The 16,207-nt window shown below is 40.2% G+C and overlaps 1 protein-coding gene across 1 annotated transcript; it reads right to left on the bottom strand.

Annotated features, from left to right (window-relative positions):
* Nucleotides 1–7,784: 7,784 nt before the first annotated feature.
* On the bottom strand, nt 7,785–9,586 carry helt (helt bHLH transcription factor; the record flags this gene model as incomplete). The annotated part of the gene is made up of 4 exons (XM_080494362.1): nt 9,450–9,586; nt 8,798–8,902; nt 8,498–8,594; nt 7,785–8,260 (listed from the first exon to the last, which is right to left on the bottom strand). Exons 1-4 carry the CDS (start codon nt 9,474–9,476, stop codon nt 7,785–7,787), a joined length of 705 nt encoding a protein of 234 aa, XP_080350488.1. The 5' UTR covers nt 9,477–9,586.
* Between the last annotated feature and the right edge of the window lie 6,621 nt (nt 9,587–16,207).

Below are 16,207 nucleotides of genomic sequence, written 5' to 3'. Positions count from 1 at the left end.
GTTGGCTGCTGCATGTGGTTGTTGTTGAAAGTCCGTCTGTGTTGTGATTCTGCGTGGTGTTCTCGGTGTCAAACATGGGTGTCCTGCTGTGAAGGTCACGTTGAGGTCAGAGAGGTTATGACTGCGTCACCCGCCAACCAGGATGACCACTGATTTTTAACCAGTCATGCCGCTGTAGGCCAAATAAAAAACTGAAAAAGCTTTTTATACTAAAATCATGTGTTTTTATCTGAAAATTGCTATCTTATGTCAGATGTTTTCTCGGTGTGGGAATGTCATCACTCAGAAACAGCTCAGATTAATTAATCCTCTTAAAAAAAAAAGAAGAAGAAGAAAGAAAAAAAACGTCCTTCGGTTTAGTCACTAAAACATTCTCATGAGAACATTTTCCTGCCGGATCTCATTCAGTTTGAGCACATGCCGTCACTTGAGATGAGGTCTTCGACCCTCTCTGGCATCTCGTCTCCGCTTTAGTTCTTTCTGTTGATTGGTTACTTGGATGGTGACCTCAGAGGGTGACCTGTGGAGCCCCGGGGTCCCCCCTCACTGGCCCTACGCTGGCCCCCAGGAGCAGCTAAACACAGAGGAGCGGCCGTCATCCTGCCGGACAAAAGGGGTGAACATACCATGCTCGCCCCTCATGAGTCCAGCCAAGCGCACAGGGAGCACATTAGGACCTCTGGGTTTTATTTACCCTTTTCTTTTTTTTTCTCTTTTTTTTTTTTATTCCTGCGACGAGTCGACTGGGGCGTCAAGTTTGTCAGGTGCCTCTGCTGTGACCATCTGACCACATCACAAATACACACACACACACACACACACACACACACACACACACACACACACACACACACACACACACACACACACACACACACACACACACACACACACACACACACACACACACACACACACACACACAGCCTTTCAGATTCCCAAAGAGCCTCCTGTTGAATTCTCCTGATTCACATTGTCGGTTTTCATATCTTCCACACGCCACTGAAGCGTTATGTTTGAGAACGATTTCTGGCAGGAATGCACCGGCCTCGTTTTCAACTTAAAGGCTTTCTTAAAGAAACCTTCACACGTGAATGCAGTCTCACAAGCACGAGCGTGATTGAAGCTGAAAGGACAGCGCCGCTCATTCAGCCCCGAGTGATGCTGGAGGTCCCAAAGCAAACTTGCAGAGAGGAAAGAGAGACGTGTTAAATGTGTTGGAAATTAAAGGAGTTTGAAGCTCAACAGGATTTCACCGATAAAATACCAGAAACTATCTTACAAGCTTATTTGCTCCAATTTTAGAGCTGTTTACCGAGTACAAATAGACACAAAGACAAGTTTTTCACTTTCAGTGGTATAAACTGATGTTAATAGTTATATTTACATTTGCACAGAGTCATCACTAATTCCACCTTACTAAGTAATTTAAAATTCTCTTCGATTGGGATTTTCTTATTTCTCAATCTATAATAATTACATATTTATTAATATCATTGTGCCATTATGTTCAGAAAAATAAATTTCCTCGTAAAAGCTAAAAATGACTAAATAAAAAAAAAAAATTGTTTTGTTTTGAGTGAACTGATCGATACAGTGGTCACAATAGAAATCCTGTTGACGTATCTGAGAGTCCATTCACAGTGGTGTCAGTGGAGAGATCACACAAGATGCACCGCGAAAGTGAACACTGTCATGTGTTTGCATTAAGATGCAGGAAGCATGTGGACAAGTCAATTTCTCATAATTCCTAATCATTCATCTTGCCTTGTGATGGACTGGCGCCCGGTCCAGGACGTGACCTGCCGGAGTTAGCTGGGATTGACTTCAGCGCGATCGCCACCCTGCACAGGATGAAGCGGAATAAACAATGGATCAATTGAACATTGTTCTACATTGATCAACTTGGATTTTGAGAAGACTTTGTCCTGCATTTTGCTTTCTGTGAAGTAAAGAAATTCATTTAGTCTACAGGTATAAAAAATAAATCCTATAAAAGAAAATGATTGTCTAAAAATTCTAATATATCATTTAAATATGTCGTTAAATATTTAATAGTTGGTATATCTTTATTTATTTTTTTAATAGATTCAACAAATTCTTTGAAATATGAATAATTTATTGATGTTGTTAAACTTAATGCCATTAATCTTGAACAAAAAGGCCTTCAATTAGAAATAGTGCCGCTCCGTTGGAGACGTCTTGTGAAATTACTCACAATTGCCTTGTCTTTTACACATAACTCCCTTCATAGACACACACACAGGAACTGGAATGTGTGCTTCTCTTTGTCTAACTACCATGCAAAATTACCTGATTTATCTCGAGCACTTTCCAATGTCACACTGTCTGTGCTCGTGACAAAAGTGCCCCTTGTTGTGGCACACCAGATAACCAAACCCACCCTCGTGAAACATGCAGCAGCCATCCAAATCGCGCTCTCTCTCAACCTTTTGTCCCCCAAAAACAAAGAAGTGCACTTTCACTTGGCAAATGATGCCTTAATTGTGCAAGTTAACAAGCTCACCCCTTTTTTCTCATGAATAACAAAAGGGTTTCATCCAAGTTTGTTTCTTTTTGTTTCTTGTGGGGTTTGTTGTGTGTGTGTATGTGTGTGTGTGTGTGTGTGTGTGTGTGTGTGTGTGTGTGTGTGTGTGTGTGTGTGTGTGTGTGTGTGTGTGTGTGTGTGTGTGTGTGTGTGTGTGTGTATTTAACTCAGGGTTCCTGTATGCTTGTTCCCATGCTGCTCAGCGGCTTCATATCTCATATTGTCTCAGGCCTCGGGAGAGTGTGTGTGACATGAGAAAAACTTTTTAAAACAAGAGAAAAGCACAACGAGCGGTCAAAGCAAGGGCGTGACTAAAATGAAGGTCCACAGTGGGATATTTTGTACAGTATTCATTATGTTTCAATTTATATCGGCAATGTCTTTGACCCTCATGTGCTCTCCCTCCTTAAAACACTGCTTCTTTTATCACTCTATTCATTTTTGGCTGAAATATCTTAGTTCTAAATGGTCGTACTGCTGAATAGAAAATCTAAATGGATTTGCATAATCTGATGGCATTGCTGGCGAGCACACTGAGGCTTGTGCCAAGTGTAACAAGGTGAAGCCCTCATCCCTTGGCAGGGGGTGAAAACTGCTATAACAAAATATCTGGCCTCATGTCATTTTGTGTGAACAAAACACTTCAAATTTGCCAAAATATGTATGGATGTGTGATGAATTTTGACAAAAATGTCTTTAGATCATCCTCTTTATTGATTAACTGATCACATGTGGTTGATTTTTACACCGTGCGTCAGCTCGGGGTTGTGCTCCCACCAGAATCACTCCAAGACAATGAAAAGGCATTGATACAAGTGGTTTTTTCACCGAACAGCCCCCATTCAGTGTGTGCTGTCGTCTTACAGTGCCCGTCATTCTCCAGACAACTCTGGTGCCAAGGCAGTAGGATGACTGCTTCTCTCTGATGGGAAAACTGTTGCTCATATGCTGGGTCGGCTGCCAAGTTTTGGCATTATTGGTGAGGGAGGGGAGGGAGACGAGAGGGGTGGGGGGGTGGGGGGGTTGTACAGAAAGGGGGCCCTTTAAACCCTGTGAGATACTGCTATCTGTTGTGGGAATGATCTTCATCCTCTTTCCCCCTTTTCTTACACTGAGGCTCTCGCTCTCCCCCTCTTTCTCTCTCTCTCTCTCTCTCTCTCAGTTGCTTCTTTCTCACTCGCTCTTTCAATATCTCTTCCTCTTTTTCCTCCATCTCACCGCTGCTGTCCCCTGCTCCCCACCCGCCCCTCAGTCGCTTGTCTTTTCATGCAGCAGATCAGACGACCGTCCTGAGGTGAGCTGGCGGAGATGCGATGCCACTGGAGCACTTTGATTATGAACCGGTGCTGGCTGTTGGGTTTCTCACAGCTTGTTGGCTTCGCTCCCAAAACGCGACAGTAACTCTTCTTCACACGCACGTTCAAAACGCTGCACACTACACCAGGGGATTTTCTGTTGTACACCGGGAAGCTTAGCTGAGCCTGACTTTACTGAGTCTCTGGGAGCAAAGATCAAACAGGAGGGGCTTACGGATATGTAAATTAGCGTTTAAGACACAAACTGTGATTTTGGCTTGTGAAACAATAATGTGATAGCTCCAGGGAAACAAAAGGATCAAAACTATCTATACACTCTGTTGACTTGTCAGAAAGCTGTTCAAACTAAAACCAAAACGTTTGGGAAATTCCAATTAAAAAGGTGTGAAATCATTTAATATTTTCATTTATCTGTATTTTATTCACTATTGAACAGAACTTACACAATATAAGCGATAATATGTAGGAAATTTGAACGTTTCATTAACATGATTAGCGTTGACTGCATCAATACATCTTTAAAAAATTAAATAAGAAAATCAACTGGAATCAGGTTGGGGACATCACTGAGTATAAAAAAAGAGTGCTTTAGAGAGGAACATAAAGCTGTTTCCTCATTTTAAAAGTGAAACACTTTTAAGACATATGCCATTTAATTATGCTCTTGACTTTCTAAGAACATACCAAAGAACAACTGATCCTGTGACGGACAATACAGGTTTTCAATAGATTAATCTCTGTCCACCGTAATGTATTGTCATCAAAATAATTTCAGGATCTGAGTCTGGAATCTAGAACCATCATCTGATGCAGGAAGCTGTGTGATTCAAAGAAGAAGTCACGTGTGAACACAATCCAAAACAGCAATGTTTCATTTTAACAATAATAATAATATATCAGTTAAAACTGAAAACCAACCGCAATGTTGATTTAATCTCCATCAAGATCAGGCGGTTTGAAAGCGTCTCGTTGGTGCAGCCTGACGTGGAGCTACTTTAAATACAGCTGAAGCTCTTTAAGAAGTAACACCAAAGCATGCAAAATGCACTTCTCATGGTGCTTCTAATCCAAGGGTGTCACGTGTATGGCCCACAGGAAAAAAAATTGGCAGACTAAAGTGTGCATTGCGGCCCCTAAGATGTCCTTGTATCGTGTAAAAGTTACAAAGCAGACTTTAACGGCGATTTTTCAATAAAAGTAACAGCTGCTGCTGGATTGTCCAGTGTTTGTCGCAGGAGTACTGAGCTCATCACAACATAGGTGGTATTCGTGTGGGGCCACTCCGTGGAGCACGGTGCTGCCGTATAAACTTGCTCACTTTTTTTGCTTGTTAAATTAGTTCATCATGAAATCCATACTGTGAGAGTGACATGGAGACTTCAGGCTGCAGAAATGGCCGGGGAGTCACATCAAAAACAATCATTGTGGCAAAGAGGATATCAGATGGATCTATTTTATTATAAATATTTAGGATTATTATTTTGGGATTTTTTTTTAGTATGCTTTTTTTTACCTGTCTGGCCCAAAAGAGATCAGTGTCATTTTGGGCCCTGAGCAACAATTAGTTTGATACTACTGGTCTAAAGTGTAGTTAATCACAATAACATTTCACAGGAAAACAAACAAAACTAAAAATTTTAATTTGCTTGTTTTTGACTTAGAGTTATTGACCAACAGCTGTCTATAAAGATTGATTAATAATATCTATACTTTCGTTAGCATCCTATTAACCATGAAATAATATTATTTTTTCTTTTTATAAACTCAAATCGCAGTCTGATCAATGTTAAGCTACAACATTTGAGTCGGGTTGTGTTTTTCTTTGAAAATTCAGTGATGAATAATTTCTTGAAAGAGGGGATTGTTAATGTTCAGCATGTGATATTAATGCCAAAGATAAACATTCTTCAACTGGAGCTTTAGCACTGTGGCTCATTTTTACATGACAATAAATGGCGTGGAGATTGTTTTTATTCCTGCTCAATTTATTATTATTCATGTGATGTGCTGAGGTTAAATCTTTCTCATCTGATTGAACATGCGGTCTTTTTCCCTGTTTAGAGTCAGGATTTAAACCAATATCGAGGCTGTAGGGATCCAACTATTCCCTCAAAAGACTTTCCTCTTTTATCGCATTGTCACTTTTCCATCTGTGGGGACACTGTCTTTCATTTCTTTCATTTGCTCTCTTGTTGCTCGTCTTTTTTGGTCAGGGGCTGGTTAATGTGGGTTTATCCAGGCGATTAATGTGGGCTTATCCATCCATCCGTCCTCCATGCATCCACCACAAAATGATTCTTGCATTTTCTTTATCTATGAACATGCATATGAGGGCATCTACACTTTCTGCTTTTATTCCTATAAGAGATCCAGACACTGAGGCCTAAATTAACATGGAGTGATATGTGGAATGTTTTCAGCTTTACTTCAAACTAAAAAACAAAAAACAAAAAACAAAAAAAGAGGTTTTCTTGCTTTGCTCTCACAGAGAAACTTTGATTTCATGGTGTTGATTATTTTTCTTCGCAATCACTCAAGGATGAAGCACAAGGACTCGCAGATTGTTCCCCTTTCAGATGCACTACAATGGAGCTCCTTGGGTTAAAAACAACATTGAGTTCATAGAGTTTCTATCTTTCTTAACCACTTTTTATTTTTTTAAATCCAACATACTGAAATAAAGACACACTGTGCCTGGATGCAGTTTAATGCGTTTATTTGGAGGCGGTCGTCACACACAGCAGATACAAGTTTGCCTAAAACATCTCAAGTTAGATCTTTTTCTCAGAGGCATGAAGCTTCTTTCCAGTGGGGACTAAAAGTGTGATGATGCTTCACAAATGGGACAAACAAACTTGAACATATATATGTTTGAACACAGATTCTAGTTTGTTTTTTTGATTTTTGTAATGTTGTTTTTGCTCCTCTCCTTTAAAAAGAAGTTACTTTTTAAAAAAAAATTTAAATTTTTTACCAGATTTGGTTTTCTTTTGAGCAAAGCATCTCTTTTTAATCCTGGTGAAGAGTGGGCCTCATTTGCCTAAATATATGGAAACAGAAAACTTGGCTTAAGTTCATAAAAGACAACTTTTATCCATTTTGAAAATAATCCAATGCCCTGTGAAAGCACTGAAATTGCAACTTTTGATTGAAAACACAGTCACAGTTACTTTATGCTGTTGAAAACTTTTATTAACTTAAAACAGGATGCAACAATTGAATATAAAGGAAGGGGGATTGTTTGGTTTTGTTAAGTGTGGGTTTGGTTAAGTAAGAGGCGGGTGGCCTCAAGAGGAGCAGGCTCATGTCTGCCTCCTGCAGGGTTAGCCATCAAAATCACAAATCAGCCTTTAAACAGCTTTCATCAAGTAAAGAAGTGTTCGTGTCAACTCTGCCTCCTTTCCACAGATGATTCACTTTGCAATAAAGATTCTCACTACAGACTTTGCTTGAGTAAAATTATATTATAGAGTAGTAGTATAGTAACATCCTCATACAATAATTGTATAACTTGGGTTTTTTAGTATTTCTTCTTAAACAATATGGTGCAAATCCTCATTTGAGACACTTTCTTTTTTTGTTATATTTTTTAATATTAATAGAAATATTACTGCTAGTAGTGATAGTTGTAGTAGTAGTAGTAGTAGTAGTACAAGTAGCAGTGGTACAAGTAGCAGTGGTAGTAGTAGTAGTAGTGGCTGTATCGTTTCTTTCAAAGTTGCATGATAAACCTTTGCTCGTTATAATTTTGAAGACCCTTTGAAGGCTCACAAACGTTACTGTATTGATGCTAATGAAACATTTGCAAATGATGACAAACTGGATTAAAGTTTAGTTAGAAATACGGTTTTTATTCACAACATATACATGATCTAATTGTATAAATTAAAAGAAAACATTAAAGAACATGGCAAATGTCTTTACATGGCGTGTTGCGCACTGTGCAAACTGAACGCGTTTGCGTGCGTGTGCCCGATGAAGTTGAAATAGTGGTGATCAAGTCCCTGCACTGGCGACAAGTATCCACTGTGCTGCTGCGTGTGCGCAGAGAGCGGCACTGACGGGTACGTGATGCTCGGGCTGCGGGCCGAGCTGTGCCATGAGAAGTGTCCCGGTGGGCTCTGCTGGTACAGCGACTCAGACGGGCTGTGGCTTTGGTGCTCCGGGGAGGAGTGCAGCTGGCTGAGGTAGTCCGACGGCTCCGGCATCGTGCCGACAGAGCCGAAAACAGGCTCGGTGACCACACGGGATTTTGACTGTAAGAAGGCGAGGATCCGTGCGTACTTGATGTCTTTGGTTTCAGCTCTATCCTCTGTGGTGAGGTAGTGCACCAAGTTCTTCATACACTCGTGGTATCCGTAGTGGAAGTAGTTGGCGAATTCAGCGAGCAGTTCACCTGATATAAAGGAAAGTGGCGATTATTATAATCATGTAGAGATCAACAAATATGATAGAGCAGCATCTTTGCGTTCTGATTTCTGTGCGTAAAGTTGGGATTGTGGTAAAACAGTACACAAAGGCCACCCTGAATCACAGTTTAAACGTTCAATGCCTGAAAAGCATTCAACTTTGCAAGCATCATCACGGTACTGCAATGCGTAAAGTATAAGAGCTGTATGAAAAGTTTTCTGACCTTTTTCTCTCCCGCGGGGGAAATCAGCTGAGTGGAGCGCTCGCAGGTATTGAACAGTCATCTCCAAAATCTCGGCTTTCTCCAGTTTTCCAGAGTTCTACCAAAACACACAAAAAAAGATCTGATGTTTAAAAAAAAAAAAAATGCTGTAAATAAATTACAGTTCACAGGACAAATACGGTATTGTGTTGCATATTTGCATTTATAGGTTGCGGGTTTTTTTTGGTATGTGTCTTAATAAATGGCATTTTTGTGTTAAATATTTGTAGCACAAACTCTACATCCAAAATTTTAGAATACCTGTTTTGCCAGTGCCATTGGTACTGTTTTCCCCAACTCGTTTAGGCAGCGATTGATGCGGTCTCGTCTCCTTTTCTCGATGACTTTGTGGGAAATTGGAGTTCTCTGTGAAACAATATACATTGTCTGGGTGAGTACAAGAACATGCAGAACATATATCGCCTGGTCGTAGCAGTAAACACCAACCAACATTCTATGCAACGATCAAATCAACTGAAAATATTCCATAAATGAGTCGCTGCAACTTTTGCGCGCGGCGCGCCACGCTGCCCAGAGCGCGCAGCAGACTTGTGCGCTCAGTTTGTTTTATGTTGACATAAAGTCCCTTTGAAAGTTAGTGATGTAGGGTTCAGTGCATCTAACATAGTATAAATGTTTGTGATATAACCATTCAAAGTGTTCTAACCACTTAATGCAAAGTCTTCCTGTCATGTTGATGGTGCGCCACATTCGTCATAACGCGCGCAACAGGCTGGAGCACTACGAATTTTGATTACAATAGCATCTAAACCACTCCAAATAGCAGTAAGTCAACAATGGTAGAAGGAAATAATAAGTTGTTAAATTCCAAAATATGGATCAAGTCACTTAAATGTGCAATGATGCCAAAATAATAAGTCCTCAAAATGAAGTGCGCACACGATGTGCATACCTTTCTGTCTTTCATCTTTGATGCCATCGGGGAATTCCTGACAAACTTCTTAAAAAAAGGTTCAGCAAGAAGTTGGACGGATGTGTTGCTTTGGTCAGAGATGGAGCAGACTGAAGTCTGAGGGAAAAGCTGGTCCTTATAAAGGCACCAACCAAGGGACTCCGGCATTCATGGTGTAAATTATTCCATGGGATTAGAACCATGCGTTGGGTAAATGTGTGCATTTAGGATCAGTTAAAGAAATAGTAAAAAAAATCCAAAGCCATGGGCTCGCAGGGGGGCAAACCTGCTTTGTTAATCCACGTGGCTGTTCAAAGGACACGTGATTACTTTTGGAATATTATTTGCATAGTAACAACCCAGGCGGGAAATAAGAACTGAGCGTTAGGCTCGCCTGATCCGGCGGGGCGCACTGTGCGCACTGAAAACAAAGCCGGCGTAAAAAGAAACCCTTTTTCTTCCAACTCGCGTTTCTCACACGATCGCCTGTTTACAAATCCCAGCAAGCGATCTTAACTCTCATCCAAGCTCAGTCCGAGTTTTAAGGCCTGTCCAGTGTCATTAGAGTAATTAAGTAAGCCTTTAATAGGCTGTTCCGCCAAGTTCAGGGGAGATCTTTTGGAGACGGAGTCCCCCCGTTTGTTCTCGGCGTTTCTCACACGACTTGGTGACACGTCCATCTTTTATGAGAGATGGCAAGCTTTTTGTTTACATTCTTTATTTTGTTGGACTCCTCGGCAGGTGTGTGATTAGCCCTGGCACACGAGCGTCGTCTGCGTCAAGGCCAGCGTCTCCAGCAGCCTCTGGCACACGAGGGTTACCCACCACTGGAGACTCTTTGGAGAGGCTCAATTTGTATCCTATTATCCTATAAGAAAATGTCTATTCACTCGAATGAATAGTTTCATTGGCCTAAATTTTAATAATGCTGTGAAAGAAAGGGAGAAATAAAGAAGAATGCAGCTGGTGTGAACGCACATTATTCCCCGTCACCTGCAAGATGGGTAGCCTGGAGACCCCTATTCATTTGCCTAATTTCGGTCAACTTAACAAACTTTGGGAGAAATTATACTGCCATTGTTATGAAGGGTGAAGCTTTCTGATCGAATTAACAGCATGTTTTGATCCGGTAAATGTCATTAGAAAGAAAGAAACAATCGCGTTTAAAGGGGCCTGGGTAATGCGCCAAGTGGAGACGCCAAAGCGCAAACAGCACAAAGGGTGCTAGTAAATGCCACAGGGGACTTTTGTACCCTCACATTGCTCAAGTTTTTCCCCCCAAACAAAGGGCATTATTTTATACTTGAATACATTTCGCACAACAATTGGCTGTTTTCTTCAAACATATTTTCACAGCAAGGTTAACAACAGGTTTATTGTGTGCGCTCCTTCTCACAGATTCAAACTCTCATGCGCCACAACACTTTGCACCGATTCTTTTCTTTTCTTTTTTCCACTGAGAACGTTTTAATCTCAAAACTTTCACTGTGCTTGGGTGTATTTGATCCTGTGAGCGATGTCGAAGAATTAAAAGCAGCGGAGATTGAGAAAGAAAAGCTCACAAGACATCTGAAGCTTTTTGGAGAGTTTTCAGAGCACCATGGAGAGAAAGGCGCGAGCGAGCGGACGGGGGCATAAAATCCAATTACTTGAATGTGGAGTTTTTAAAACTTTTTTATGTGTTTTCCCTTTGAAAAATCGAGGAACCATACTGTTTAGCCTTTTTTTTCCCCAACTTGAATTACATACTGGAAGTTTTTGATGACTGACTGTAACGCCAAATGTGCGTCAGAACGACGTCAATGAGCCAAGATGCGTGTGCATAATAGTTGTTTAACTGCGCGATGCAGGAAAATAAATGTTCACATTATCCTTGGAAAATGACCTGACAGACATTTGGTTGCATAAATAAACATGTATTACATCGATATCGCGAGTTTCTTCTCATTACAATATCTATCAAATCACGTTTTGGGCACATTTTAACGCACGTTTGATGCACATCTTTAACAACATCGATAACATTATTTAATAACGTGGATGCACATTTTAGGCAGTGACAAAGACGACATCATCATCATCATCATGATCATTAAAGTTTAAAACTGAGAGATCTTTTGAACTTTCTCAGTATTGTCCCAGACATCTATAAGTCTTGCGCATAGGCGCAGGGCTTAAACCCACACTCTGTAAAGTGCTTTTTAAAGCTTAACTTTCCGTGAATTGCTTCCATGTGTATATGCCAAGAGGGTGAAGCAGATGATATTATTTGACTGTTGGCCAAAATAGCAGAAAATAAAATTATTGGAATCATACAATACACTATTTAAATACCAAAATATATTAATTAAGAAAAAGTATTCCCTTAATATATGTAAAAGCAAAACATAGGACATGCAGCATGCACCAACCCTGCACATTTTCTGTCAACATTAAGGGATAAACAAAACTCCCCCATTTCGACTGTGATAACCTGTAAATACATCGTATATTCACAAAATATGAAGGCTAATAAAAAAAAAACATGGTTTTAACATCAATAAAAAGTTCTATATCAGTATGATATTGCACAAATTCTAGGCTTACGGAGATAGAACCCCCCCCCCCCCCCCCCCCCCCCCCAAAAAAAAAGAACTTAAAACAACAAATCTGGAGTTTTAAACATTCCATTTCATTTTAGTGCTTGAAAAACTTTAAACGCAGTCCACGATATAAAGAAATTCACCCTGGCTCAGACTCTTATGAATACCAATGCTCTCAGCAGATCAATATTGCATCCAAAACGAGACATCTTGCAGATACTTGCGTAGTTTACAATTCCATCCTTCCTTATTCCATCAGTACCAATCATTCTTATTTACATGTTCGTCATGGACATTGATCCACGGGGATGTTACAGCTGGTATGCATGTTTAATTCAAATAATCAGTGGCACATTAAAAAAAACCAATAAAATAAAATAAATCTGCATGAGTTTGTTTCATAAAACATAAACAAGCCAGTGAAAATGTGCCTGCGTGTTGTCAGGCGCTGCGCTCTGACCCGTGGTGACCTCTGAGGGACCCCAACACAATCCTTTGGCTTGGTGCGCCCCCCTCAGCCTGAACGGCAGCAGTTCACACGGGTCCCACTGAGGGGGGAAATCCACCGTGGTAATAATGACAGTGATTATCTGTGGGGACGAAGTTTATACATCTTTGCACATAATTCAGCACATGGAACCCTGGCTGCACAATTACTGAGAAAGAAAGTTTAAAAAATTATGCTATACAAACAGATGCTATGACACTTCATAAACAAAAGTGACATAGATTTTACATCCCAACAGTAACATGTTTTGTTTTCTCCTTGACATTCTTACTGATGCATTCAATATACTTTCTTGCTTTGTTAAAAAAAAAAAAAAAAAAAATATTTTAAGGTAATGGCTTCTTTTCATAGGTGATGGTTTACACCTGTAGCCGGCCGTCTTTTCCAAAAATTGACCGTACAAATGACAGTTGGACGGCTCGCTGCCTAAAACCATGGGTGTAGCATCACTTCAGAGTGAGAATATCCCTCGTACTGGGGCCCACCTTCCGCTCAGAACTGGGGCCCATAGGCTCCACAGTCTTGTGTTCCACAGGTATGTGGCATTTAGAATTTGAATAATGACCTGGAAATACAACTTACGACGAGTATGTTAGGTCTAGACAGAATCTGAACCAGTATTGTGAATGCTTAAATCAACATTTCATAACCCCTTAAATAAATGATGTGGTTCTGATCTCCTGCTGTAACAGTGCCATTGGCTATAGTACCATTTTTTACTGTAGGTTGCATATGGACATTCTATATACCTTTACTCCTTCTACAGAATCCTGATTTAGATCTTCTGATTTGGTTGAATACAATTAATTAAATTCATTTGGTGCACTTCTGACAATAAGTGTTATTAATGTGGCCTAAGACTTTAAGTCCAAAAATACTAATACTGGGATTGTGATGAAGTAAAGTACCATGGTTATGTGAGAAAAAAAATTTAAGCCAAAATTGGCTGTGCTAATTAGAACTTTATAAAGAATGAAACAAAAGAAGACCAAACTCAACTTTTTCTTGATTTTGAAGAAGAGCCATGAGACTTCTTCCTCTGCATGTCCCTTCTGTGGAGATAAAGTGTCTTTCCTCTCTTTCTCTGTCTTTTTGTGCCATCTTTTATTAATTTCATGATATATTTACCCTCCTCTGCTCTGACCTTTCTCTGCATTGTCCTGAGCCTTTCCATTCATCTTCCACCATTTTCTTTAACATTGATCCTCCATCCTCTACTTGTTTCACTGCTGTCCTTTCTATCTGACCACACCTCATTTGACTCCTTGTTTCTCCTTAATCCTGTATTTTGGGCGGTTTTATTTGTTGGTGTGCATGTTTGCCTACATCTCTGTGCCTCTCTTTCTGGTTTTCTGTGTTGCAAATTTTTATGGCCGCATCCCCATTATCCTCTAATTTTCTACCTCAATTTGCAGCCACAGCCTGAGGTGCTGCCGCAGGCAGAGGAGACCGAGCAGCGGGCCGAGGAGGCTCAGAAACAGGCCAAGAAGCCTCAAAGGGATGATGATGAGATCCAGCTGCGCCCGCCATCTCACATCACCTGGGTGAATCGCTGCAAGGGATGGGAAAATGATAGAGCCAATTGGATGCCAGAGACCCAGAGAAGACCAGGGCTCGCTCTCTGCTGGAGATGCATCTCTGAAGGAGGAGGAGGAAAGAATCCGTTGCCAGATCGTGCAGAATATTTGCAGGAATAGACACCCCTGAGAGTGGTTGCTGAATGAATTCAGATACATTCATTAATGAAAGCTGGTCTTGTCAGTGTTCAGGTCAGCCAGTAGTTGATCATCTCTCGATTTTTGTTCTCCTTGTTTAGTCGGCACTGGAGAAGAGTCCAACGACCCTGAACCACATTGACCGGCTCTAGCGGTGGCCGGCCTATAGGGCAATAGAGCCAGCCTATTATAGGGTGTTTGTTGTGTGGTAGCCTGTCTTTGCCTTCACCCACACTGCTCAGCTGGATAAAGCCATATACAATATGGATGGATGATTTCTTTGCAAAAATAATATAGATACATAATTCCTGCATTTGACAGAAGCTGAGTAAACAACACAAAGTGATTGAAGGCCTTCATATTATGATTTAAAGGTTACAGTATTCCAATTCCTTGTTTCACTTTCTCATGTTGCAGTCACTGATTGTGTCGAGGCAGGTGGACAGCTGACACCTCAGCGTTTGACCTGTCTTCCATTTGTTAAGCAGGATTAATATTTAACTGCAACATTTTTGACCTATTTAAAAAAAAATACTACTAAATACCACATTGAGTGAGACTCTTCTTTCAGTGTACAAGTGCTCCCTCTTGTGGTATTTTTTTGTAAGTCTCTGTCGCCTTCATGCTCACTCACCTGTAATCTATAACTTTAAATTTGTTCATCTTTGTGATTTGTTGTGAATACATTGAAGTCACTTTAAACCCCGTTTAGTGTGTTAGTGATACGTGTGTTTTTATGTTGCTTTCTTGACCGTGGATGCATCTTTAGATATACAATCTTTTTTTTTTTTTCATTGTAGCCTATCGTTGTCTGTACAATAGTAAAGGTCGTTTTACCAAATCATATCTTTAACCAGCTGTTGCAGAGTTGCTTTCCATGAATAAAAACCCATGCATCATAACTTCAAAATGATAATTTAAACCAAAAAAACCCTGTAACTTCTGTGATGAACAGGTTATTTCTATTAAAAGATGGATGATGGATGGATGGATGGATGGATGGATGGATGGATGGATGGATGATGGAGTCCTCTAAAGAAATGCCTTAAACTTTGTCAGATGTCCATAAATTGAACAAAGAAGTGTCTCACAGGGATGAACTTCTGTTAGTCGGTGACATATGTTCACATTTTACTATCTTTAAAATGCACTCATCATCTCATTTGTTTGAATTCAGTTTTTCACTGATGCTAAATGTGTGTAACCCATTTCACTGCAGCACGTGGCTGTACGTTGTACGTTTATTTCAAAAATGAATGCTGTGTGAAGCACTTTGCATTGTTACTCTGTAAAATGTGCTTGAAAAAAACAAATCAGTGGGATATGTTTTTCCTTTTCTTTGTGCTGCTGGATGCATGCTCTGACTGGTGTCCTGCTGAATGACATGGATATAGGTTTATGACACTGGTTGTCACATTTCAATGATCTTGGTAGTCTTCAGATTTCACCTTATTACATTCAAAGCATTTAGTAATTGAACCAGCAATGCAGCCCAACAGCATGATGGTGCTTCCAACATGTTTAAATATCTGCAGTCCCCCCCCCCCCCCCCGCTTGACACTACGAGGCTTTTCAGATGGAATGATGAGCTCTTATCCCCACATGTGCAAACATAAACCTTGTTTTGAACTTTCTTTTAGCATGACATGTTTGTGAACCTCCTTTTAGATATAAATACTCTATAAGTACTGCATCAGTAAATTCCATACTAAAGATAGCAATACACACATGCTAATTTGTCAAACTTAATCTTGATAATTGTAGTTAGGGAATTTCATTCATTAGTAGTCATACATACCATACATCCCTGTTGCAGTTTTAAATTAAAGGGGTAAAAGAAGACAATAAACACAAGTTACATCTGTATGCAGATGATAGTTTAACTGCGGTGTCTCACCAAATATGATCTCTAACATGTCTGATAGACACAATACAATCTTTAAAAAAACAACA

This window comes from Blennius ocellaris (genome assembly GCF_963422515.1).
Source record: "Blennius ocellaris genome assembly, chromosome: 3".
Classification (NCBI taxonomy): domain Eukaryota; kingdom Metazoa; phylum Chordata; class Actinopteri; order Blenniiformes; family Blenniidae; genus Blennius; species Blennius ocellaris.
This window is presented reverse-complemented; position numbering and strand designations above follow the sequence as displayed.